Source organism: Dipodomys spectabilis, unplaced genomic scaffold (assembly GCF_019054845.1).
Source record: "Dipodomys spectabilis isolate Male_0828 unplaced genomic scaffold, ASM1905484v1 ptg000380l, whole genome shotgun sequence".
Classification (NCBI taxonomy): Eukaryota; Metazoa; Chordata; class Mammalia; order Rodentia; family Heteromyidae; genus Dipodomys; species Dipodomys spectabilis.
In genome coordinates this window covers 924,368-951,566 of record NW_024871057.1, presented here as the reverse complement: position 1 = coordinate 951,566, position 27,199 = coordinate 924,368, and the positions used below count along the sequence as shown (strand labels likewise).

Genomic DNA, 27,199 nt, shown 5'->3' with positions numbered 1-27,199 from the left:
TTCCTCCACCTTTAGACCCATTTCAGCCCCATCAGCCATCACACAACCCTTCAATGGCTTGGGATTGACAGCTTACACTCTGCATTTAGAGCAGGAACTGGCAAACTACAGCCAATGGGCCACGTTGAGCCTGTGCCTATCTTTGTAAATAAAGTTTTATTGGCATACCACCTGGACACGTCCTTAATATATTGCCTGTGATGTGTTTTGGGAAACAATGGCAGAGCTGGTAGTTACAACTGAGATGGAATGGTTTATAGAACCTGTTGTATTTCCTTTCTGGCCCTTCATTTAGATCCCTGACTTCAAGCAACCTCTCTGGGGTTTAGAGAAATTCTGCAACTTAGTGAATATCACTAGTGAGTGAATGGCAGGGCCAAGATTTGACCTTGGCTCCTGACTCCTTCTCGAATATCACAGATTCCTTAAGGAAAGAAGGTATCTTTGTTATGTCTTCAGACACTTGCCCCCTTGTCAGAGTTTTCTATGGAGAAAAGCACAAAGAGGAGAGATATTGCTGCTCAGAAAGCATGAATAACTCAACAACTCCTCCAAATATGGGCCCAGGGATTCCTCCCTTCAAGAAGCTCCTGAGATGCCTATGGCAGCAAAGCCATCTCTGCTCTTGCTGTGGGCCTAATCGGGAACCGAATTCCATTCCACCTCCCACAGGCACTGACATTCCACAACTCAGCTCCATGACTAATCAATGCTCAGCGTCGAGCTGCTGTGCTTGATCTGGTGGGACATGCTCTGCCTTCATGCATGGAGAGGGGGCAGCCAATCCCAGGGTCTCCAGAGAGCATGACATTTGGATGTTCTGTAGCCCACCATCCCTGGTGGCTCGCTGATCCAATCGACTCTGATTTACAAATAAAACAAGGACGTTGGCCTTTCCCTCTCCCCACTTGGCCTGCGTTTCCAGCTCCATTTGCCAGGGGTCTGATGACGATCATGCTCTTGTCTGCACCAAGGAGTCCATAAAAGCTTCTCAGGAGGCACAAAGGAGAAGGATGAACCCAAGAGTAGGAGGAGTCCAGCTGGTGGAGGCCTGGGGTAGTAGTCTGTTCATCAAGGGAGTGAGTGCACAGCCAAGAAACCACTGCATGCTGGGCATGCACAACATCCCACACAATCCTGACATTATTTCTACAAGGCAGGACTGACAGTGTCATTTTACACATGAGAAAACTGGAGATTCGTCTAGACTTGGTCTCCCGGTTGGCCGGTGGACTATCTGGAATTCAAATCAGGTCCCAGTTTCATTCTCTTGTCTCTTAACCATGGGGTGGGGAAGTGGAGGCGGGACTCAAAGGCAAGAGCAGTCCAAAGTCAAGTGAGAAGTATCCCAGCTTGTCCATCTCTTCCCTAGAGGATCTATTTTTCAGCCAAAGCCATTTTCCAACAAAGTCCTTATCACTGAAGTGAATGCCCACCTCCATCCTCCCCTGCCCACCAAGAAGGCTAGTTGCTGAGAGCTCATGTCGTTGAGCAGCATCCTCCAGAATTCCCCTTCTCTCACTTGTAAGTCCTTGATTTTATGAGGTCCTTTATAGGACTCCATCTCCATTGCCCTGCAGGCTCCCACGAGTACACTCAGTCCTACGCCTATTGATGGTCTGTTACCCTGGACCATACACATCCTGAGGATGATGGAAAGGAAGGGCAGGGAGTGGTCATGAGCTAGATTCCAGGGAAGGGGCTACCTCCATCTGAGCTGCCATAGACTAGCATGGCAGGGTACCCATTTGGCAGCTTGGTTCAGAAATCCTGGCAGGACAGTTAAAGCATAGATCCTTGTGTCGCACACTTGCATATAGCATTTGTCCTGACCCTCTGAAGTATTAGACAAAACAGGATCTTCTCTGCCTCGGTCTGCTTGTCCATAGAATTGGAATAGAGCATCAGAGTCCCAGAGGAGATTCAACGAGTTAAAATTCACACTATTTCAGAACAGCCCTCTGGTACATAGTGAGGATTAATATAATATAATATATAAATATATATATATATATATATGGCTTAGGTTTTATTTTCGGTAATGGTATTGAATCCTTCCAAAATGTTTGAGTCCATTTTCCTGCCATGGAAGATATGGCACAAAAAGAAACCCACTTCATACTAAAAGTAGGGCTGGCAAACAATGCTCTGTGGGGTCCAGGTTTAATTCACATCTTTGTGAGAATTTCAAACCGATTATTCACTTTTTGGACATAGGAGATATACAGGGAAGTGGGACGTCTGGGGTTTTAGAAAACATATCAGAACTTAAAAATTCAAAGTGTTCCCTGGATAGTGGGCATGCTCTTGCTGTCCAAGAGAGGTGGTCTTGAGAGACAACAAGCAGGCTAAGTAGGAAATGACAGCTTAGCATCCGTCTCAGGGTTGACCTGTGTCATTCTCTGCCCGTTTGTCTCTCTCCCCTCTTCCATAGCTTGTTGAGCAAGACTTCAATCATCAGCTAGTATATCTTTGGAAATGAGGCTACCAAGTTTGAACAAGAGGACCAAATTTCCCATCCACAATGAGAAGCCAGTCACCAGTCTTTCTGTCACTTAAGACCATCCTCAAAGAGTGTTACCCACTGATTTCACACACACACACACACACACACACACACACACACACACACACACACACACACACACACACACACACACACACACACACACACACACACACACACACACAGAGTTTCTGAATGCCTTTGGCTTTCCCAAAGAAATTTTGCCCATTTTTAAGATTATAAGCAATCCCAACAGAGACTCTTTAGAAAAAAGAATGGGCCACAAAGTCAGAATAGATCCACTTGTATTAACAGGGAATATATGACCGGTTTTGTCCCCTGGCATCCCACTTGGGATCAGGGATTGCTGATTTAAACTCATTTTACAGATTAGAAAATGCTGGCTAAGGATTTCTCCAGATAGCAAGCAACCCCAAAGCTTTGTTCCTCTGTCAGTAAAGGAGGCAGTCTTATGCAAGCACCTGGGATCCAAGGCTAGAAACTAGAGACGTATGCAAGTAAGCATGACCTTACCTTCTCCTCACACACTCAAAAGACCCTTCAGCATGGAGTCAAGGCGCAGCAGGTAGACAATCAGATCCTGAATTCCAGGGCCCAGCAGGCCCAGAACTGGACAGCAGAAGCAGGGCTCCTGGGTAGGTATCTCAGTGAGCAGTGGAGGCATGATGGGAATCTAGGGAGGGCAAAGCGGCCACCCTGGCAGGCTCCCGGCTGGCTAGCATCCAGGTCTGATGGGGAGAGCAGGGCTCAGCTAGCACGCGTGTATCCCAAGCAGGACTTATTTCCTGGAAGGACCAAGTAACAGCTCAGAAATGGCCCCAGTTTCCCAGAATTGGGAAACCTGTGTTGCCACATGTGTTACAAGGTGGGGCTCTGGGAACTAAGCTGATGCTCTTCTGGCTGGTCACATTAGGCAGAGAACTGGCTACCAGGACCACTGCCAGTTCAGCATGGGACCAGCAACTTTGCTCATTTAATGTCCAGCACACAGAGCTCTTGAGGGACCACCTGACATGCCCCACTGCAGGCCTCCTCTAGACATTTGCCCTACCCCAGACGGCCCTCTCTACATGGGGGGGAGATGGCTGTAAAGGCAACAATCAGGTGGAAAGTCGATGTCTGGTCTGTCAGCTGAGCATCTCCACACAAGCCAAAAGCTCCCCCAACAAGAGCAGAAATACTGCTGGTTGGTCTCAGATCTACCAAGGTCCTGCAGCTGAGGCCTTGGGCTGAAACTACCTTGCACACAGGTATGTGCTCCAGATTGGAAGTGTCCTGGGGCTCACGGCAAAGAAAGCTAACTCCACACACGTGCCTGAGCGAGACAAGTGCACAGGGACCTATATTGCATGTGGCTGCACTTTCCCCAAATAACTTCAACTCAGAACCTCTCTCCATCTGCTCCTGAGTCCTTCCCCGTTTCTCTGCCCTTGTCTGCCGCCCAGTCTCAATCTCAATAACTATATCCAAACATCCTAATGTTACTAAGTCATTCACATCGCTTTAGCAACTGACATTAACATTTAACTCTTCTCAGCTTCATAAACTTTGAGAGGAACACAGAGGACAGGGATTATCTCATCCAAAGGAATGAATACTTAATGGTAAAATGTCAGGCATATAGATAACCATGTGCTCGTATGAACAAGAAGTAAAGCTACCCAGAACTCATTCCACTTTCAAAAGGTTGCCTCAGTTTCCTTATGTGACATCTTATCTCCCTTCATCTGTATCCCAAGGACTTACTTCTCACTAGGAATACCAATAATGGCATGACCTCCTTCTCTCCCACCTAAGGATGACAGAGGCACAAGGCCCAGCTGAGCCAACTGGGCAACAGTTGGTAGCAATTTGCCACTGCGGCAGCAGCACAATGCTTTCAACCCTCTGCTTCCTGCCCTTCGTCTGTCCTCTGCTTCCTGTCCCTGTCTCCCCAGTCCTCCTACCAATTCTGAAGATACCTTCTCCCAGAGCTTTTCAGTAAGTCATGTCTAACCTAACCAGTCTTTGCTGTTTGCACAGCAGATGCCACACCTGTCTCTGCTTACAATAAAGCAACAGTAGCTGGAGGAAAGATGGTTGGCTCCTTGACTTCCCCCCCCCCCCCCACAGGCAAAGGTCGAACACAGCACACCAGTGTCACCACCAGGAAACCAGAGCCATCTGAGCAGAACCATGATCAAGAGGCTGGAAATGACCTCTGGTCATCTGATGGAGACAGGATAGGATGACATGCAGCTCTGGGAGCATGGGCCAGCCCTCTCTTCTCCCTCTTGCCGCCTGCACACATCCATGCAAAGACATGAACAGACACATTCACATAGTTCAACGCACGCACGCACACTCTGCCTCTAGCCACCCCACGGAGAGTCTATGCTGGGGGGCCCAGCACCTGAGTGAGGGCTGCGTGGCACATGAGAAAGATGGGAGACAAGAGTGGAGAGACAAATAATGCTTGCTCCTTTGGTCTCCAAACCCCAAGTGGTCACAGTCGTCTTCCTTCTGAGGCGCCTTTCTAATCACACGTCATGTAGACCTAGATCTCACAGGGCCACCCACCCGCTCTGTATGTCAGATGAGCAGGGCATCCCAGGCCAAGAACAAAACCATACCCAAGATGCCAGGCTGTCTCTCCCTCTACCCTTCCATACCAACCACCATCTGCACCTTCATTTTCTTCCAATCTCCAACCAACAGGCATATATCAGTCAGTACATCTTCTACAGGAGGGAGCTACAATCATCACACACACACTGGGACATAGGAGCAAGACACATGTGCACGCACACGTGTACACACCACACACACAGTGTGCATATAGAAGCTAAAAACAGAAGCTCCAGATAAGCACCCAAAAGGTGTCGTGAACAAACCCAGCAAAGGCACATGAAGCTGCGTGTCAGTGGCTCACACCTGTAATCCTAGCTACTCACGAGGCTGAGATCTGAAGATTGCAGTTCAAAGCCAGCCCAAGCAGGAAAGTCTGTGAGACTACCAGAAAACCAGAAGTGGTGCTGTGGCTCGAGTGGTAGAGCACTGTCCTTAAGCTGAAGAGCTGGACAGCGCCCAGGCCGAGTTCAAGCACCACAACCAATACACACACACAAACAAAAAAGAAAGGTACACGAGAGTGAGGCAAAAGGCAAGTCTCTTCCTAGTACGTTTATTCGAGCCTGGTTAAGTGTGACTGTGGATCAGTCCTTGGCCACAGCTGTCATCCCAACCGGTGCAGGGCTCATGGGAGTCCGTTTCCTTTGTTCCCATTATAGACAACGTTATTAAAAAAAATAAACTTTACAATAATACATCTCCGCTCATCTGTAGGGTATTATTTCCATAGTTTTGTTTCTTAAAAAAAGGAAAGAGAAAAGCACAGGATATATGTATATGGATGTGTATATACACATACATTGAGAAAGGAGTTCCGTATGTACAGACAGACAGTTGACATTGTCTTGGAAATGAGGAAAGAGAAAGTGAAGATGAAGAAAGGAGAGGAGAGAGAACTGAGCTCTGCGAGATCAGAGAAGGTCGTTGCCACACATCCAACTGTGGTCTCCTCCACCCCTTCAACAGTCCCTTCTGCCCAAAGGGAGACCCGCCAAATGGACCCACAATAAACAAAAGAAAAGCCCACAGATCATCATTTCTCTTTGACTTCAAAATTCCTGCCATCAGGAAGAGAGACACACAGCATCCAAGGCTTGCATCCTCCCTGTAGGAATTCTCCCAGATGGGCTCCTCCTGGAGCTATCCCAGCCCCCATCACCCTACAGTCTGGTCCAGGGGCCCAGCCCAGGTGTGGGATTTCCCACACCAAACACAGGCCCACCCGGACACCTGAGGGCAGAGGGGAGGCTAAATTATCGTCTTTGAAGCCAAGAGGAAAGGCTGGCATGGCCTGGCTGGCCCTGCTTCCAAGGTGATCAATGCCCTCTGCTAGACCCCCAACAGGCCCTGAGAGTGGGCAGCTCCACGGCAGCTGCGGTTTTCCCATACCCAGCCTACACTGGGCACAGTGCAAGTCCCACCCCAGCAGGGGGCTGGTCTGGGCCTCTTATATCAGAAGGGTCCAGAGAGAAAAAAGAACCAGACGACATGAAGGGAATTTCCACAGCCTTGTGCTCTCAGCACTGGGTGTCCCTGGCCAGGGGACCTCAGGGCTGGTTCTCAGGCTGCCCACCATCTTGTCTGTTTGGTTTAGAAAAACTTCTCCAGAGAAGAAAGCTGGGAGGAGACAGATTCAGAGACAAGGTGGGGAAAAGAACCTTTTTTTTTTCCTTTTTTTCTTTTTTCTTTTTTTTTTTTTTTTTTTTGCAAAGGGGGTTGTGTGGGGAGGTGTGGGTTTGTTTCCATGTTGTTAGGCGGGAGTTCTCGTCTGTGGAGAGTGTAGAAATCTTGTGCCGTAGTTCCCACGGCCTACAAGGCCAATGTCAGCATCAGGAGGAGGAGTGCAGTCAAGGCAGCCGATGGTCTGGCTCTGCTGGGGCCTGAGTTAGGTTTGACCACCTTTTTACTCCCCGGCATGATGTTTGTCGTGAGCTGAGTCCACGGCAGAAGGACAGACAGACAGAGAATAACAACAACGGGGGGGAAAAAAGCTGTCAGCAGGGCTGTGTTCAGGCAAAGAAAAGGACAAGGAACCCATCTCTACCCTCACTACCTCTGATCGCCCAAAGATCTTTCCTCCTTTGCCTCCTGAGGGTACAGTCAGGCTTCCAAAGTTCTGGGCAGGGCAAGAGCAAAGGTGATGCTCTTGGGTTTGGGGATTGTTTTGTTTTTCTGGCATTTGTCTCCATCACACAGGCTGCTCCTCCCTGAATCAGGGCTGAGGGTGTATCGTCCAATGAGCAGGGAGATGGTAGAAGGTATTAAGGAGAGGAAGGAAGCCCCAAGGTCCTCAAACTCCTTGAGATGGGAATTGAAGAAGCCACATCCTCCTTCTCTCTAATGTTGCTGGGGTCTCCTCCTACACATCTGAATACGATTGTCTCTCCTGAAGAATCTTATACTGCTTTTTCCTGTCACCTAACTTACCATGTTGGGCCTGTAAGTCACACACACATTTCCTGTGCAGGGACTGTTTTTTTCCCACAGGGAGGGGAAAAAACATCATGTAAAAATCACACTAAAGCAGGTGCTCACTATGTTTGTCTGAGAGACTAAGGAAAGTGGAGGAGGGTCTCTGATCAGAGCAGCCACTTCTGTCCCGCATGAGACAACCACGGATTCTGGCTGCAGCCTTTACACTCCCCCATGCCTACTGCAGAAGAGAGGGTGTCCACTCTGAAAGCGCAGCTGGCCCAACCTGTGCAATGAGATTCAAAGCTCCCTGTGGGCAAGTCTCCTGCACCCACCCCCTGATCTGCCCCTACTCACCTCTGTGAAGCACATGCTCAACTCTTTGGAGTTGTTGACCTTCAGCCCTTGCTCCTGTGGAGAGAAGGCATGTGTGAGGCTAGATCACCAGCCGTTTGGGAGCCAGGCTTTGTTCCGGTGACTCAGGTAAGACCCTGCCAACCTCTGCTGGCACTGTTACACACAGACTATGTGAGAGTCCCTTGCAGCAATGTACACCCCTGTCCCTTCTGAAACCCTCTGTGTGATTAGATTCTGGCCTCTCTGGGCTCATGGAGAACCAAGTTTTCAACTCTGCTCCTGAGTTTGCAGCATTCTGTAGTCACCATTCATCCACATAGCTGTCTACCACTCAGAGTTCTTCAGAGGCAAGAACCATGTCTTCTTTGCCTTGCACTGAACAGTGTTTGGCTCATAACAGCAACTCAATTAATGTTTTACTAGATGCATGCATGCAAGAACGAGTAAATGAATGAATGCCATGAATCAGAAACAGCTTCCAAATGCCAGCTCATTATTTGCCATCGCTTCTGGAAAGATATGCAGGAAAAGATCATGAGACCTCATTTGAGCTTAGGAGGCTGGAGGTGATTGATTAGTGATGTCTGCCACTGGCGCATGTCAGGTGGACATCTAGCAAGTGCACCTGGCCATTTTCATCACAAACAGATGTACAGTACTCAAGCACTCTGTCAACAAGATGAGGAGTGAAAAAGAAAGGCTGCCTGGGTGATCATTCAGGATTCTCTGCCCTGGCATAACCATTTGGAGGCAGGACCATAGGGTATGCATTCAATTAACTCCTATGAGAACCAATAAGGACATGATGCTTCCATCCTAGATGCAAATGGTTAGTTCCCAAAGCATTCGTTGGGTAGCTCTGGCCATCAGAAACAACTGGGAAGCCCAAGAAATTATGTCTAACTCACAGATCTTAGCCAGAGGTATCAATAATCCCTTGGATACCATAGGCAATCTACCACCCAGGGCATCTGGTCAGCTAAACAAGGCCCAGCTGTCACCCAGAGACCTTGGCCAAGAGTAGAGTCCCTGCCAATAGCAGAGATAAGATTGTGCTGATTATTAAGATAGTAGGAATGGAACCAGGCCAGACCCAGGAGGACACTATTTACCAACACAGTACCAGTATCTCCCAGATGCCAAGATATGACCCAGGCAACCCACCAACTGCTTCTGTGTACTAAATTCTACTTCTCAGATGTGTCACTGCTCTCATCAGCTGTGGGAGACCACTGCAGGGAACAGAACATACCCACACCACTGTGGAGGCCTTGCGATGGTCACTCTTTCTACCTGCCCTTTCCTGCCCCTTCGTCAGTCCTCAGTCACTCACATGTGGTATCACTTTCTACTCTAGCTGTCAGGCTCCTTGGGGCCGATCCTCACCTCCATGGTGACTGCTAAGTACAAGTCTGTGTGGAATCATACAGGCAAGATAGCACTATGGGATCTGAAGTCCTTACTCCACTCAAAGCCATTCTGTTTTTGTTCATTTTTATATATTGGAGCTGTGCATGAAATTATTTTTTTACTAATCTGCTTTTAAAAAGTAAGATTTCAGGGCTGGGAATGTGGCTTAGTGGTAGCGTGCTTGCCTAGCATACATGAAGCCCTGGTTTTCGATTCCTCAGGACCACATAAACAGAAGCCAGAAATAGTGCTGTGGCTCCAAGTGGTAGAGTGCTATCCTTGAACAAAAAGAAGCTCAGAGACAGTGCCCAGGCCCTGTGCTCAAGCCCCAGGACTGGCAGACAATAACAACAACAGTAATAATAATAATATTTTAAGAAAACAACAAATCCAACTGACCTCTGAGGTAGGGCATTACAACACCTAGGATTGTGGATGCCAGTTCCTAGGCAACCCTGAACCCCTCAACGGACCTAGACATGGATGGCGCAGTGGAGTTCTACCCCGGGGTGTGCCTACCCAGAGGATCTGGCCAACGCCCACAGCCCTGCTCTTTTCTCAGCTCAGCTAATGTGTGTGAAAATCATATCTGAATACTGATGCTATCAGAGGACCTGACCCAGGCCTGGATTTCTTCCCCAGAGTGAACAGGAACCCAACAGGTTCCTCTCAATGCAGGAGAAAAGAAAGATATGTGCAAACATTACATGGAACACACAAGCGGAAGAGTTTTGAATCTGAGAACACTGGCACCAGCAGGCCCCAGGGCTGAGCAGCCTCACTGCTGGAATGCACTAGCCATCCTCACTCTGCCTGGAAGAGTTTCCCACAAGTGCTGAAGATTTGGTTATAGATTCTGGCTGCACAGACCCAGCCCAAACTTCCATTTCTAGACCACAGAGTCCTATATCCTCTGGTGTCCAAAAGACAGCTCCTTGGGTCAAAGTAACCCCTGAATAGAACAAGAAGCTTAGGGTCTTAAGAGACCAGAGGCCTGAGCCCAATTCTGCCAATGGCCCAGAACACATCTATTGAGCCTGCTCCCTGAGATGCTGGCCCAGCAAAGTACCCGCCTACCTAAGCATTCCCTGTTCATTGCAAAAAGCACAAATCTGCACCAGGGATAGATAGCTCCACACCCCAAGCAGTGCCTCTGTGCAGCTGGCTGTTAATAAGATGCCACCCAGGTGAGCCAGCAGCCCAGGGCCTGAAAGTGGTACCTGAGCTTAGAGCAGCTTCCTGCTCCCTCCCTGGACTCCTCTGGCCTTTGCAAGCAGATAATGGCCCAGAAGAAAGGACTCGGGAAACCACCCCCCCCCCAACTTCTAGAAAACACAGGGCAAGCCGGGCGCTGGTGGCTCATGCCTGTCATTCTAGCTACTCAGGAAGCAAGATCTGAGGATCACCATTCAAAGCCAGCCCAGGCAGGAAAGACAGTGAGACCCTTATCTCCAATAAACCACTAGAAAACCAGAAGCGGTGCTGTGGCTCAAGCGGTAGAGCACTCACTTTGAGCTGAAGAGCTGAGGGACAGTATCCAAGCCCAGTGTTCAAGCCCCATGACCGACAAAAGAAAACAAAACAAAACACAGGGCAGGCAGGGAAAGTGTGGTGAACCTGCCACAACAGCCACTCTAAGGCCCCTTTCCAAGCCTTATGATATCATCTAATGCCAAAATCTTTCCTGCACCTGCGTACAGCAGTCCATATCTGATGCTTATTTCACCATTTGACCCTCAACAAGATAATAAGGACCATAAAACCAAGGACCTCAGTCACCAATGTACTCTTCACATCTCACATAAGACCTGGCACTGGGTTTCTAACCCACAGTGGAAGAATAGATGACAGAAGGGAGAGAAACAGGGAAGGAAGGAGAAGGGAAGGAGGGCAAGAGGGAGAAAGGAAAAGTAAGAGGGAAGGGCGGAAGTAAAAGACAAATGAACATTAGTAACATTAGAGCTAAACATAGGATTGAAATTATATCTCCCACCAATCAGCTCTGTGATATTGGGTGTGTCAAGCAAGCCCCCTGGGTCAGTTTCCGAATGAAAGTGCATTATGTGAGAGTTCAGTTTGATGGTCAAGAATCTATTGACATGCATCCTGCTAGTTGGTAGATAGCTGAGAAATGACAATCACTACACTTCTCTCGTGCCCCACTCCAAGTAGCTAGAACATCATTGCAGGGTAACAGGTGCTTCATACTCGGAAGATGGATGAACAGGTTAGAAGCAACCTCCACGAGCTCCTCCCTGCCTCTTGAGATCCTTAGCTAACAGAAGGACCAACAGTACTCCCTCTGGAGTCCTGGTTTACGGTTCTTCACACCGTTTCATGGTACCTTTCCACATCTCACGCTCCAGAACCACAAACCCTCACCTGGACAGATGTGCAAGTGGTGATGACACTGGTCCCCAGGCTGGTGCTGTCACTGAGGTCATCTGGCAAAGAAGGAGTCTTCTCCACCCGAGGGGTCTGGGTGGCCTGTGATGAGGGGCTCTTGGGGGACACATTCACATCTGTGCCATTGCCAAAGGCCTGGATGGCATTCCCTGGGTGGAAGAGGACAGATAAATGCAGAAAAGTCAGGACCCACATCCATCACTGCTGCCCAGCTCCCACCGTGACCACTGCTGTCCTTGGATTAGCCTAGTAGATGATGAGGCCAAGGCAATGCACATAGTGAAGACTGTAGCAGAGGAAAGGAAGTAAAGAAGAAGTGGCAATCATTGGAGTCTAAAGAGAGGGGGTAGCAAGAGTGGCAAGAGCATCTTCTCAACAATCTATGCCACAAACCCCTCCTGTGAACCTCCCCAGCCATAGGCTCTTCTTCCTCCTCTACCATCTCAGATTCCAACCAGTCCTCCTCCCTCTCCACACCCTATGCTTCCCCACGGCAGCCTCCCCATCCACGCTATCAATGAGGATAACTAACGGGACGTCTTAGACAAAGCTCTATCCCTAATACTCACCCCTACACCCAACTGTCTAGAAAAATGTGTACCCAGGTCCTCAATGCACTTTGAAGTCCTCATGTCCACACCTGAGTTGGGCATCTCTTCCTGCCATTGTCAGTGCTTCTCTTCCCCTTGTCACCAGTCTTGAAAAAGCCATCTCTATTTACCTGAAACCTATGGGTTCACCCTAAACACTCACTGGCAGTCACCTGCGCCCACGACTGAATGATCTCCTCAGCCCATCTCCTGTCACCACCGCCTCCCCTCCTGCTCCGGGTACCAGTCATGACTCTCCTCTCCTGTGGACACCTACAACAGCCTTCCTATGGGTCCTTCCACATTGGGACAACCATCACTCATACCTTGAATCCCAATAACCCCCATAAGGAGGTCTACCTGTCCAGACAACTGTCACCAGGTCATCTAAGAGGCTATGGTAGCAAGGCTCAGTGCTGGGCAGGCTCCCCACAACTACTGTTTCCTGAAATAGGTTGATCAATAAGTGCACCCTGCCTCTTCAAATGACTGAGGGCCTGCTGGTTATCAAGGGTCTCACAGAAGCCTCAGGGCCTCCTCACTCCTGCTGACTTGGGCACCCTTACCCCAGGCTCTAAAGAACCCTGCACAATTAAGGAGAAAGACAAAGGTAAGAATCTGGTGAAGCAGGTAAATCTGTCTGAAGTGCTTTGTGTATGTGTGAGGGAAAAAAAAAAATCACAGTGATAGGTGGGTACCAGTGGTTCCCGCCTATAATCCTAGCTACGCAGAAGGCTGAGATCTGAGGATCATGGGTCAAAGCCAACTTGGGCAGGAAAATCCCTGAGATAACTAGAAATGATGTTGTGGCTCAAAGTGGCAGAGTGCTAGCCTTGAGCACAAAGAGCTCAGGGACAGTGCCCAGGCCCTGAGCTCAAGCCACATAATCAACAATGATAAAAATCACAGTGATACTCTCATACTACAAATGCCTGCTAATTCAAAATTAAAATGGTTTTTTTAATGGAAGAAAAGAACTCCTTTTAATGGAAGAAAAGAACCCTAGGGACTGTTCATTTTGTACTGGGATCACAGACAGCTTCTGTTTATCTCTATCCAGTTTTACATTCAATGATAAACACTAAAATCTGTATCCGAACTCCCAGGGTCACATAGAAAGAAAAGGAAAAAGATATATGGACAAATGGATGGAAAAAAAGAAAGGAGGGAAGAGGTGTTGGGGTGGCATGCTCAGCAGGAGGTGTCCAAGTCCCAAGATGGGGGGAGAGCAAGCTGGGGGTTCCCGCTCTCTGCAACTATTCGATTAGGAGTTGGATGACTAGAAGAGAAAGTCACCCATTCCCAGGTGAAACTCTCTAAGGGAAGAAAGGACAGATACCTGAGAGCCTTGTGAGACAGCTCAGTCTCTCAAGGAACCTGGCTGGAGCAGTCAGAACAGCAGATCAGAAGCCCTTAGCCTTGATTTGACATGGACTTGAGTGTTCTGGTGCAAATCTCCACGAGTACAAATCCCAGAGTCCCATGGTATAGATGCCCATGCATATTGCCAGCCCTCCCAATGGTAAAAGGAATGAATGGTCAGCTGCAGGCTCCCTCCCATGCAGTAGGGTTGGGGTGGGGCATGAGGGGCCCCTGGGGAGAGAGAGAGAGCATGCCCAGACTTACGGAGGCACGGATTCTCAGTGAAATCCCTTAGGAACTTCTCACACTCCTCCTCCATGTTTCCGCTGCCCCGACAACTGCACCAAGGGGACACCACGATGCTGGTAGGGCTCGAGTCCACATAGTTGGGAGTCATATCAAACCCTATGCATGGAGGAAGAGCGGGAAAGAAGAAGAGCTGTAGGGGGCTTCCCTTTGACCCCCAGGTGGGTGTCTGCCCTGCCAGATGCACCTGCACCCCCACTTCCAATGCTCATTCTGAGCATCCTAGGGAGCACACGATCAGCTAGGATAGAGGGACAGAGGGGCCAAAAATACAGACGACATGGAGCCCCTTGTCACCAGAAAGGACCCCAGGAGCTCTGCCCCAGTCCGCAGGCCTCTGTATTCTCCTTCTCCACCATGAAAAGAGAATGTCTTCTAAAAACCAAAGCAACGAAGGCTCACGGATCTGATCCTGATGTCAACATTGACTAGTCAGATGAGCCTGGTCAAGGTATTCATTTTCTGTAAGTCTCAGTTTCTTCATCTGCTCATGCTGGCTAGAATCCAGTAAGACAGTCCATGGAAACGCAGTATCTAAAAGGTCATTTCTTACTTCTGGTAAGGCCCCTGGGGCCATCCTCTCCCCAGTAATAAATAGCTAAGCTCCTTCCTCCATAAAGAACTGATCGCCCCCGCTTGCTCCTCGAAGTTCTATCTGAATTCACCACAGAGAAGGCCAAGAGCAGGCTATCTCCATCACCAGCCCTGAGCTGAGCTGCAGCCCCTAAGCCCATGGGGTGAGGCAGCAAGAAGTCACTATGAGCTCCAACAGCACGAGGAGAACTTACCGATCATGCCAGCATAGGATCCCAGACACGCCTGGTAGTTGTCCTCAGGGCAGCCGGTCAGTGTTCGGTAGGAGGCTCGACAGTTGGCATGGAAGTCTGCCAGTCGGGACCTGGTGTCAGGGAAAGGCCCAAAGAAGGAAACAGGAGTTGAGCTTAGTGGCCTGATTACTTCCTCTGCCTCACCTGTGTGCAGGGCAGAGCTGCTCAGAGGCTTCTCCCAACTAAAGGAAGTCAGGAAGAGGGAAAAATGGGGGAACCTAAGGCTTGGAGATTTCAAGCTGTGAGTAACTTTAGGACAGACTTCCTGGAGAGGCAGGGGCACAGTGTAGCTTAGGGAAAGTACAGAGTCGGTCTGGCAAAGAGGGCTCAAAAATGAGCCACAAGAGTGGCTCCAAACTTCTCTTGTCATCCAGAGAATTCAAAAGCTCCAGGAAGGGCCCTGGGACCAGGGCCAGAGAGCCAGGCTCTCACTGTTGGCCACACTCAGGGATAACCAAATCCTGCCACATATTGTTCCTCGGGTAAAAGGGGTCCACTAATAACTGCATAACACACCTTACGCTGTCTGAGGCTGAAAAGAGTTGGTACCCAGGAGGGTGGAAGGAAACTGTCTTTAGGGTAAGACCATTCAACCAGCATTCCTGCCTGGGCTCTTCTGCATCACCTCAAGCAAAGTCCATCCTGTTGCCCCTTCCAGAGTTCCCCAACCCCACCAGGAAGCCCCAGCCTTTTCTCCCTCTGATACTGCAGCATGCCAGCACCCACTCTTCTCTATGGCCACCTGACACCACATCGTGACCACTCAAATATAGCACTGTGCCACTTTCCACCATGAGCAGATGCTGTCAGACTGAGTGTGTCCCCAGCCTCCAGCCTCAGAGCTGGGTATGGAAGGTTACACAGAGTACAAGGTATCTAAGTCAAACAAATGTGGTAACCATCCCAGGAATCATCAACTCCTACAGGTGGATGTCTTTGGCCGTGTGGCCTCAAGTATCACAGCAGCTGAGTCACAGTAGCTCCAAGAACTGGTGATGAGGCTTCACTCACTGGCATCTTCCCAGTGATGAACACAAAACAGAACCACAATAGCCATATATACAGTCCCTAGTGACTCCACTAAATGAACCAGCTGCTAGGAGAGCCAGAATTCCCTCACCCGCATCGTTGGCATACATTAAAGGACTTCACAAAGCCATCCAAAGATTCAGCTCTCCTAGCCCTCCCCCTTGTACTGTGTCCCATTTGAGAAAGGAGTAGATAGAGGTAAAAGGAGATGAGAGGTTTCAGGGATACACGCTGAAAGCAGAGAGCACAGGCTTGTCGTGAAGGTACTCAGAGCCTGCTGAGTAGACCCTAACCTCGCCATTTAGGCCCTAGGCCATTAGAAGGTAGCTGAAGTACCCCACTTGAGATTCACTCCATGGTGGGCTGTGATTTACAGAGAAAAGGCCCTCTAGAAAGATCTGACCCCAAAAAAAGGGCATACATCCCAGACCCCTGGAGCCAGTGAAGATCATTAACATCAAACTAAAAGTCAGGAATGGGAATTCTCCGTGCAACAGTGCCCTAGCTCAGTGGGCAACCATGAGCAACGGCCTTGCTTCTCAGGGACTCAGTTTCCTTACTGATCAAATAAATAAAAAGTGCTTGTTTATAGTATATACAGTACATTCACTGTTTAACATGATGAAAAGGTTCTGGAGATGGATGGGGGAGGTTGTACAACACTGTAAATGTACTTAGTGCCCCTGAGTTGTAGATTTCAAAATGGTTAGAATGCTGAATTGATGTTATTTTGCCATGATGATTTTTTAAATAGGGCCTTAACATCCATCTTTTATCATTTAATCCTCACAAAAACCCTGTGAAGTCTGACAAGCAGCTATTATTATCCCAATTGACAGACAACAAAGCTGAGCCTCAGAGAAATGAAATTAGCCTAAGATCACAGAGCTACTGAGCAGTGGAGTCAGGACTCCAATCCAAATCTCCAAGAGCAGGCAGATGCCCTTTCAGACAGGCTCCGCTGCTCCTAGAAGGGAAGGGGTCCTTCCATCCTGGCTCCTCCCAGAGGCCTCCTTCTGTGCCTCTGGGAAAGCAATGCGATCCTCCACAGAAGAGAAGGAAATCTTTTGGTTGTATCAGCCTCTCTCCTATTACCAACAGGAAATGTAGCATCTCCAGTCTCACCCTCACCAATTGTAGGATAAGATTTGGCCTTGAACTTCAAAACCAGTATCTTCCCCTCTCTGCTACCCAGCAACTGAGGGGAGACCAAAAGACAGGAGAAGGAGGGATCATCTCTGTCCTCGTCCTGGATCTCCAGAGACCTGAGGAGTGGGCTGAGGGAGACAGAGACTCTTAATGGGATTTGGAAAGCAACAAAAGAGAAGAAAACCTGATGTGGGTTGAGTTGTGTCCTGGCCAAAAATAGGCTGAAGTCCTAATGTCTAAGAACATCTGTGAATGTTCCCTTGCTTAGAAATAGGGATTGAAGCTATAACCAAGTTAAGATCAGGTCACAGCAAATTCAAGTGAGCCCTAAATCCAATGATGCACATTCTTAGAGAAAGAGAAGAGACAGACACACAAAGCAAAGACTAGGACACAACAGAGACAGAGACTAGAGTGAATGGGTCTCCAAGCCAAGGATTGCCAGCACCACCGGAAGATTGTTCTTTGAGCTCTCAGAGAGAACATGGTCTGCTGGCACCTTGACTTCAAATTCAGGGCCTTCTGCTTGCTGTACAAGCCCTCTAACATTTCAGCCACAATGTCAGCTCTTTGGGGCACTAGTAATCTTTTTTCAGCTGGGTTACTCATTTTTTGCTCAGGCTGGCCTTGAACTTCAATCCTTCTGTCTATGGTTCCTTCGTAACTGGGATGCAAATGTTCCAATTATACCTGCCTTGTTGATTGAGGTATATGGTCTCGACAGCCTGGCCTCCAAACACAATCCTCCCCATCTCCACCTTCTAAGTAGCTAGAACACATTTGTTTTTAAGTCCCATCTTCTGGTGTTTTGTTATAGCAGCCTAGGAAACACTACAACCCTTTCGAATACTTCTTCATTTGCTTTGTTCGAATCCCTATCCAGAGAGCTAAAAGGATCAAGTCAGGCACCATCACTGAGTGGGACTACATACAACAGAGAAAATAAAGCCAAAACTTAGATCCTATAGAGCAGGAGCAGGGCAGCTGCAGCACAGGGCACAGGCGAAGTCTCTAGTTATCATCTTTAGGTCAAAAATGTATCTAAACAGCATTTGGCTGAAACACAGAAGCCCATTCCAAAGCCCGTAGTCCTGCACAGGGTCAGCCTGCCATTTCCTGCCTCTCCAAAGCCTCCTCCAGGCCCTCCTCCAGAAAGCTCTCTTCACCTAGCCACCTAGAAGGGTAGCAAGGGCCTTGGAAGCCAGGTAATGGCACAGAATCCCTCAAGCAGACCCCGGAGTGAACTAGAGGGCAAACACAATCTCACTCCTCTGGGGCTATGGCCTACTTCACTCATAGCATGGTCAGTCCAGGGCTCAGAGAGGAATCTGGACAGAGTAAAGGGAGGAAAGGATATGGGCTTGGACCAGCAGACAGCAGGGGGAAAGGAAAAGAAGCAGTTAGGCCTTCTGTTGCCCACTTCTCCATTCTCAGCACTAAGGCAGTCTTGGCAAGCAAAAGTGACAAATGGAGCCATTTAAGAGGTTACCATGTCCAAGTCTCCAGGAGGCCTTTGATTGCTCAAGTTTCTCACAGCCTCTTAGTGCACAATAAATCCACGGTAGTAAGCTCCCTCTGTCAGAGTGGGAGACCAAGTGGTGTCAATTTCCTTCAGTCGCCTGATACACTCCAACTCCAACCACGATGAGAACTGGCTGCCTGAGCACTCTAGCCCATTCCTGGTAGGCAACACTCTCCAAGGCAAATGTTACCCTTTCATAATACATGACAAGCCAGCTGGTGATGTCTGCCTCATCTCTAGGCCAAATGTCACTTCTTCTCCTGTTCACCGGGAGGGCACTGATCTCTTAACTCCATTCCTATTGCCAGGAACAGACCTTCCCTGGATCAGACCATTGCTTCGACAGATTTCTGCCTTTATGAGAGGCCCCGGAAAAGAGATGGCATAAAGGAAGCTATAGAGAAAGAGACAAACTGACAAGTAGTGAGAGAAGGCAGAAAGCCAGCAAGAAAACCAAAATGCACACAAGCCAAGTGCATCTCTGCTGTGATGGAGAGAAGACAGCCAACTGAGCGGAGGGCAGCAGGTGGATTGTCCGAAAAACACAAAAACCCTCTTTGGGTCGGCTTCATTAGCAGCTGCAGCCTATTCAATCACAGGGAAACAGCAGGAGAGACACTTGCCCCCTAATTTGATGAAAAAGTTGCCATATTAAATGCAGAATATCCAGTTCATTTGCATTTCAGATTAAAAAAAGAGAGGAAGAAAATGATTTAAGTATATACCTCACACATACTCATTCCAGTTTTCTGGTTCTGGGCTTCAACTTAACTAGCTAGACTAGTTAGATCCCACACCCTATTTGACAAGCACAGATGTCCACCAAGAAGGGAGCAAAGCAGGGCTGGATGTGCAGAGATCAGCCCGCACATGCAGCAATCGCCCGGATTTGAAGAAGAGACTTCTCAAAGCGGTTCTCAAAGTGTGATGAATAAACCAACCGCATCGGCATCAACTGGGAACCTGTTAGAAATGCAAATTCTCTAGGCTCCAACCCAAAGATACACAACGTGAAATTGTAGCCGCAGGGCCAGCAATCCTCTGTAGCAAGTCTCCCCCAGATGATGTAGAAGAGAGCTCCAGACTGGGGGGCAGCCATCTGCACATGTTTCAAAGCTTGACTGGTAGGTACTTTTCAGAAAGGTACCAAGGAGTTTGTGGTTACATCAAAAGACTACATATTAGTGTCACACACACACACACACACACACACACCCCTACTGATCCTACAGAGACACACCCTACTCCATGTTAGACTTTGGTCTGAGCCAAGCAAAGGAATAATAGCACCTATTATCAGTGAAGCCCTCTCCTGGCCAGGTGGTAAACACTGTCCAAGAGTGTCCCCAAATCTGTCTGTTCTAGAATTACTCCCACAGAATTCCCAGAACATTCTAATGGGGGGGGGGGGGCCTCCGCACGGGGTCTGAAGTTCTAGTCACCTTCCCAGAGTTCCCACATAATGGACTGGCCCTGCTACAGGGTTGCCAAGGAAAGCAAAGGGCTGCTCTCAGTCCTAGCAGTGAGTTTAGAGGAGGAAAGAGACCCAACATTTATGGAGGACCTACTCCGTGTATAATGCTGTCATCTCATTTACTACTTCTAAACAATCTCACAAAGCAGACACGTTTCACAGTAAGGACATGGTAGCTCAGAAAGGCTAGATGGCCCAGCTGCCCTAAAAGTAGCACATGCTGGTCAAATGCTTGTCCAAAAGAATGGAGTAGACCAGTACTCTCTCTACAGAAAAAAAATGATTGGGGCACTTGAATGTTTCATGGAGGGGAAAGGGGGCTTGAAGAAGTGTCAATTACCTGTGAAAGACTGCATGCATGGGAAGGCAAAGGAAATGGTTTTAATAGACTGAAGAACCTCTGGACTAGATTTCTAAAGTCTTTCTGAGTGGTAGAAGGCTCAGTTAAATGGGTTCAACGTGATGCAACACTGAGAGAGTGGAACATGGATTGCACCTACATGCCTCCTTTCTGACACTCGGGGCTCAGAGTAGACAACCTCATCCTCCCTCCTGATCTTCCCAGCCTCCTCCTGCTTTCATGCCCACTGCTACCATGGGTTGATTGAAACCAGGGAGCAACCTGGCTTCTCTCCCTCATGTTTATTGCATAATTAATTATACATTGGAGACTTATTATTTCTACTCAGAATGGTAGCTCCCCTGGAGTGTGAGCTGGGGGAAAAAAGAACTTCATCCTAAAAGACTACACATCATCTTCTAGGCCCAGATGGACAAATGACCCAAGCTGGACCAATGCCTGGAACCCCTTTCTCCTGGTCACTATGATCTAGAAATAAGGAAGTAACACAAGCATGATCCTTGCCTCAAGTCTCTAATGTGATAAATAAGAGAACTCACTCTTCTAGTTGTGAGACACCTAGTCTGAGCACAAATATATCAGGACTATAGTTCGGCCCTGGAGGTCTCAATAAGAACACACACACACACACAGCAACCTGCAGAAAGAAAGAAAACAAGGAGAGAGGGAGAGTCCTCTTTGTACTTGAATAACTCTCCTGCCCTTTCTTTATTTGATTATGCAAGCCAATCAATTATTTGATATCTTTCTTAACCTAGTTGAGTCTCTGTCATTTAAAAAAAAATTGACTACTACTAACTTCATTCCCTGAGATTACATGACCTTCTCTGTCCATGTTTGAAGTGATAAAAAAAAAAAAAAGCACACTTAAAAAAAGAAATCCACATCAGCTGGGAATATAATTTAGTGGTACATTTCTTGCCTAAAATATAAAGGCTCTCTTTTCAATTCCTAGCACCAAAATAATAATAATAATAATAAAGAATCATCATCATCATCATCATCATCAGAGGCTAAACATCAAATCCACAGAGATCTATAACACATGCAAAAAGCTAAGACAACACAAACAGTTCAACAAAAATAAGTTTGGAAACAAATGCTGACCACATTCCCACAGCTCTGTGGAAGATACTCCTTGCTGGAGACTGGCTCTAGCTGAAGGGCGGGAGCAGTTCATAGGGTGTCAACATCAGAGAAAGTTGCATTGCTATTGAACATGACAAGGACACAGACTGTGTCAATATATGAAAATTTAAACATGAAATCATGTTAAGAGATTTAAAAGGAGCTGATAAAGTTTATGCCCCCTGGTTATAAACAAGGAAAAATGTGAAGCTGTGAGCGGAAGACACTAACAAGTAAAAGGTACTAACAGAAGACACCGTTCATTATGTTCTCCTTTAATAAAGTCGCTTGACGATTGTAATTATGTCTTGAGGTTTTGCTGAAGCAGACTTCTGAAATCCTGTGTTATTATAAACAACGATTTCTCTGAAGCTCCAGTAGAGATGTTCTGGGGACATCAGCCAATTCAGCTGACTGCCTTGAAGCAGAGGTAGAAAAGAAAAAGCCCTCAACTCCAGGGCTAGCTCCTCATTCTTGAGCAGCCCCAGTTCCTGGGAGTGGGCAGATGGAGATGGGCCTGATACTGCCCTGGAAACTGTCCTCCAACCCTTCATGTTCAGGCATTGCTCCAAGTGTGATATAGAGTTTGATCTCCTACCACAGGGGCCATGTTCAAAATCTGACTTCCTTCATAACCCCTCCACAGAAGCTCACCTAGGTGTATGATGTCCAGTTTCTGTTGTGACTGCATACTGTGTTTGGACCTTGGCTCCGCTACTCACTAGCTGTATAGCCTTTAGCATTAAATGAGGTCTCAAATTTTCTCAGGTACAAAATGGAAGTAATACAGGACTTAGCCCACATGGGTCCTCATGAAGGCAGAAGGAGCTACCCAACTAGCAATGTAGGCAGTGTCTAGACAGTGCCTGACACAGTGTCTGGCACAGTACGTACTCACGGTTGTCATGATCAATATTAGGGGCCCCACTAACCATGCCTTAGCGTGAGAAACTCTGTGCCATGCAGTATTCCCGGCCCTTCGGGGAAAAGGACTGAAATATCCCTGACTTATGAACAAGCACTTCTGTGGTAGTACTGAACCACACAAAGTACTTTCATGAACACCACACTGTATCGCAGCAATGCGATGATTATCCCTAGCCTAACGATAAGGAAAGTGAGGCACAGACAGTCTCACTAGTCGAATATCACAGTAACGAGGCCAGGGACCTGGCCCAACTCCAAAGCCAATGAATGGGTTTTCCCTTCCAACATGATATCCTCAGCCTCCCCACTTCTCCTAGCCTACTACTCTCTGGACTTCTCCTAGGACTCTGAAGCCAAGGGATTGGGAAGGTTTGTTTCTTTTCTACAACCATCCCAGGAAATGACTGGGTGCTTTCTCAATGGCTCATCCAGTGTATAGCTCACACAGTACCTCATCTCTTCTCCAGGTGAAATATGAAGATATTCGTGGCAAATAATAACCTGGAAGACACGGTGGTTAGAGCCACTGGACCTCAGCTGACCAAACACAATCAATCAGACACAGCCTACTACCAAGAGACCAATATTCCATTTCTCTCAGGGAGAGGATCAGGGGGCCTAGATGGGCGGAAGTCAACCTAAGCTCATTTCAGTCTCCCCACAGGACCCAGGGATCATAGCCAAGACCATTTTGTTCAACAAGAGACAGACATTGAACATACTCGTCATTGTCCAAAAACAGATCCTGTTTTGTCCACTTCTCCCTCATCCCTTCACCTATGTTCCAATCCTATTATTATCCGGTAAGAGGAGAAAAGAATTAAATGTATGCATCATTTGATTTTAATTGAAGGACTGTTCTATTTCATTGAACTGCTAAGTAAGCTGAACAAGAGATTGTGTTTACATAAGCAAACCCCAAGTCACTATAGACTTGCTGTCACATTAAGTCAATACTTATGAAGGCTCTCTATTTAATTATTCAGTGAGGATTGACTTATTATTGTGTTAAGAGTGTGGTTAGCCTTGAGCTAGGTAGCCAGCCAGCTGAAAGATTTCTTTCAACTTTCTCTGAATGCTGATATGTTTCTTGCTGGTGGTGTTGAAGTTAGGTGTTCTTTCTTCTTCCTCCTGCCTATGCCTGTCGACCTCGCTGCAGAGAAAATGCTCCAGGTCCACCACCCTTTGGGGACAAGGACAAAGGTGACTCTGTATGGTTGACCTCACAAAGATCATGAGAGGCTGGTAATTTGTCCTACACACCTAACATCTGACATCTCGTCAGGTTAGTTCCTCTGTTCTTTAATGTGTGCTGTTCCAGTCTTTAGTCTCCTCTTTTCTGAGTCCTAGGACCTCCTACTCAAAGCCCCACATCTTTACCTAGCCTCATTATTCTCAGCATCTCCCCTCCCTTCAACCTCCACAGACTATTCAGTCTTTGCAATCCACCTAAACCCTATTATTCCATGACATATTGTTACAGAGGTATAAAGATTCAGGTTCTTACACCAAATCACGTATCCTGAAATATAACATGAAGAGAAAAATCTAGAAGTGGATGCTTTGCATCAACTGCAGGAGAGGCAAAACAACATAGTAAGGACCAAATCCCAGGCACAGAGTCACTGGGGTTCAAATCCCAGCTCTGGCAATCACAGAATATATATTTGGACAACTCAGCCTCTGATGGTCCTGCATCCTCATCCGTGGAAAGACACCATTAGATTCTAAGATGATTAAGGGGAGTTTCCATAGCATACCTGGGACTATGCCTGGTATGCTAGCCCTAGCTTTCATGAGAGGCCCTCTGTGTACCTGGACTGATCCCCTGAAGAACAACTCCCTGGGCTTCTCTGTCATCTGTCCCTGGACCTCTACCCACAATTGAGATGTTCTCTGTGATGTTATCTCTCAACACCTCTTCCTCTTTCCCACCTCAAGCCCATATAACAATGACAACGCATACCACCAATGTTTCACGTATCTTGCTCCAGTGTTGTTCCTCGTGCCAAAACAACCTTCCCCAACCACATCCTCATCAAGACCTCTTCCAGTCCCAGTCCCGTACTTTCTAAACCAAGTCAGGTACTATCTCTTAAAAAAAAAAAAAAAGGGGGGGGGGCTGGGAAGGTGGCTCAGTGGTAGAGCACTTGCCTTGCATGCTCGAGGCCCTGGGTTCGATTCCTCAGCACCACATAAGCAAAAAGAAAAAAGCCGGAAGTGGCGCTGTGGCTCAAGTGGTAGAGCGCTAGCCTTGAGCTGAAGAGCTGAGGGACAGCGCTCAGGCCCAGAGTTCAGGCCCCACGACCAGACCCAAAAAAAAAAAAAAAAAACCTTCCCAAAAGACTTTACCCCAGATCTAAGCAGGTATCACAAAATCCATTTATGTTCTCCTATCTTTTCCCTACTAAACAGTTCTTTTGGAAAAGAAACATCTTATTCATGTTTGACTTATCAGTACCCAAAGAAATGCCCAACATATAACAGGAATGCAGTAGTACCAGATTTCTGGGAAGAGGGAAGAAAGGATAGATAAATGGGTGAGTGGTTAGATGGGTGGGTAGGTGGGTGGGTGGGTAGATGGATAGATGGGATGGGTAAATGAGGATTGCATCTGCAAGCACAGAGGACTTTCTCTATACAACAAGGGGCCACCCTTTGATGAATAAAGCCACAGGCAGAGTCCCCAAACTGTCATCACAGTAATTATGTCACTGTTGTATTTACTTAGGAACAAAGATAACTCAGCCCCTCCACCACCACCCCCTCAAAAAAATCACCTCTGATAAGTCTCCTGCCTTCCTCGGATTCTGCCTGGTAGATATCTGCCATTCCCGGTAATTGCCAATCACTAAAGGAGGCCCCAGTGGCCTGCAAAAATTAACACACATCCTTAAGCACCACTCTTAACATGAAGAAGTACTTTGGAGACCTACAGAGAAGAAGCCAATGTGTCCCTGTGGAAAAGACTGGTTAAAGTGTCCATTCTCCAACAAGCAGCGGGCAAAGTGAGACAGTGATGGGGACTGAGGGGCCAAGGCACCTGCCGTTTACAAACCCTAAGCCCTGCGCAGAGCACCACACCTCACACTGCTTAGACTGGCTATGACTCACACTGAAGAGTACTCAGCAGATTAAATGCGGCCATACATGCCTTGATGTACTCTATGTCTGTTTATTATGTGTGTACTATATATGTGTGTATGTGTTTATTTTTCTTCATAGAAATTGAAAAAGAGAACACTGAAGTTCAGTTGCATCTTCATTCTCTGCTTCATCTGATGAAACATAGACGATCCCAATGCAGCAGCCAGACAAAGGAGGACAGGTGTTGGCAGAGTACAGGATCAGTCTGCACTCGGCAGCCTGGACCTATCAGAGAGCTGAGAGGACCGGGTGTCATTGGGATGCTTCTCTGAGAAAGCACATGAGACTTTGGGCCTTCCGCCCCCTCCTCTCTTCCTCCATTCCAGGACTTGAAGGTAGATAAATATTTTTCTTATCAGGCAAATATCTGGGCAGCTATGCCACCACTAGGAGCCTTTCTCATTATATAGACTAATGAGAACACTGTGCTTCTCAGGAGCAATTTATCAAGGCAACATCCATTATAAATGACATTTTTCCTGAACTAACAAAGGATGTGAGGCTGGGGAGACTGGTTAAAAGGAAATGTTTAGCTGATTCCAGAAACCATTCAGAAATTAATTACCCACCCCCTTGTTGGCCAGTGCTTTTTCTCCCTTGGTGCTCTTCCTCCCCCTGCCCACCTTCCACCCACCTCCGAGCCCCTGAGCCAGGAGCCTGGGAAGGCAAGCGGGCCTGAGAGCAAACCCGCTCCTAGAAATGTGCTGCCTCTAGGGAGGGCAAAGTCTTAGGTGGTGGCAGCACTGGAGCATGGAAGACCAGATTATTTGTGGTACCAACTTGCTGATGCAAGATGAAAAATACAGCGAACTGCAGCTGCTGAACTCAGCTTATTTTCTTTTTCTCCCTTCTTCCCCTTCGCTGAGGTTAGTGTTTTACCAAAAAAATAAAGTATTTAAAAGAATAAAATCTATAAACTGGGGGGTTCTGACCTGTCAGCATAAGGTCAGACATCCAGAGAGGAAGAGAGCCTGAACCCTTCATCTCACCTGTACACAGGAAGCTCTGTCATACATGCCCCACGTGCACACCCTGGGAGACCTGCCACCCCAACAGACATACACATACCCAAGCTACACCCTGGGAGACCTGCCACCCCAACAGACATACACGTACACAAGCTACATCTCTTTCAGGTTAAAATTCTTCATCCCCCTAACTGGATACCAAAAGGGTGGTCCAGGAACCAGACTCTCCACCATGGGGTGTGCACGCAGCTCTGACTATAGGCAGCTACAGGCCTCCCCATGCAGACTGAGCTGAATTTAAACCAAAAAGACACAGAAAACCAATGAGACCAGAAAAGCAGCTGATCATTAGGCCCCACCGGCTTAGACTTTTACCATCCAGAAAGCTCTGATACAGTGAAACTGACCACTGGTGCGTATGAGGACAACCAAGGAGAAGGTAGGAGTGTTGGAAACAAAGAGTAGATTCCATTGTTCATTGCTGTAGCATGGTGTGAATTCTGATATGAGTTCTATGTGGATCTGCAGCAGTGGGGAAGGTAGACCAGTTGTATGGCTGGTAGGAGGGCTATTCTTCTGATATTGGTTGATATATTCATTGATACACATCTCTGTAGAAGTGTATCTTCATACAATAAGTTGAGTTAAAAAATACTGTTAGAAGGCTTAACTAGAACCTTTTTCAAC

At 47.6% G+C, this 27,199-nt stretch overlaps 1 protein-coding gene across 3 annotated transcripts in view; it reads right to left on the bottom strand.

The window, feature by feature from the left end:
- Positions 1–5,658: 5,658 nt before the first annotated feature.
- Gfra2 (GDNF family receptor alpha 2) overlaps positions 5,659–27,199 on the bottom strand; it is a 75,275-nt gene continuing 53,734 nt past the window's right edge. For all 3 annotated transcript variants that reach the window (XM_042667230.1, XM_042667232.1, XM_042667231.1), the window contains 5 exons: positions 14,769–14,878; positions 13,939–14,079; positions 11,699–11,871; positions 7,907–7,960; positions 5,659–7,069 (listed from right to left, as the gene is read on the bottom strand). In XM_042667230.1, the coding sequence (XP_042523164.1) occupies positions 6,947–7,069; positions 7,907–7,960; positions 11,699–11,871; positions 13,939–14,079; positions 14,769–14,878 (601 nt within the window). In that variant the 3' untranslated portion in view covers positions 5,659–6,946. The remainder of the gene's footprint in view (positions 7,070–7,906; positions 7,961–11,698; positions 11,872–13,938; positions 14,080–14,768; positions 14,879–27,199) is intronic.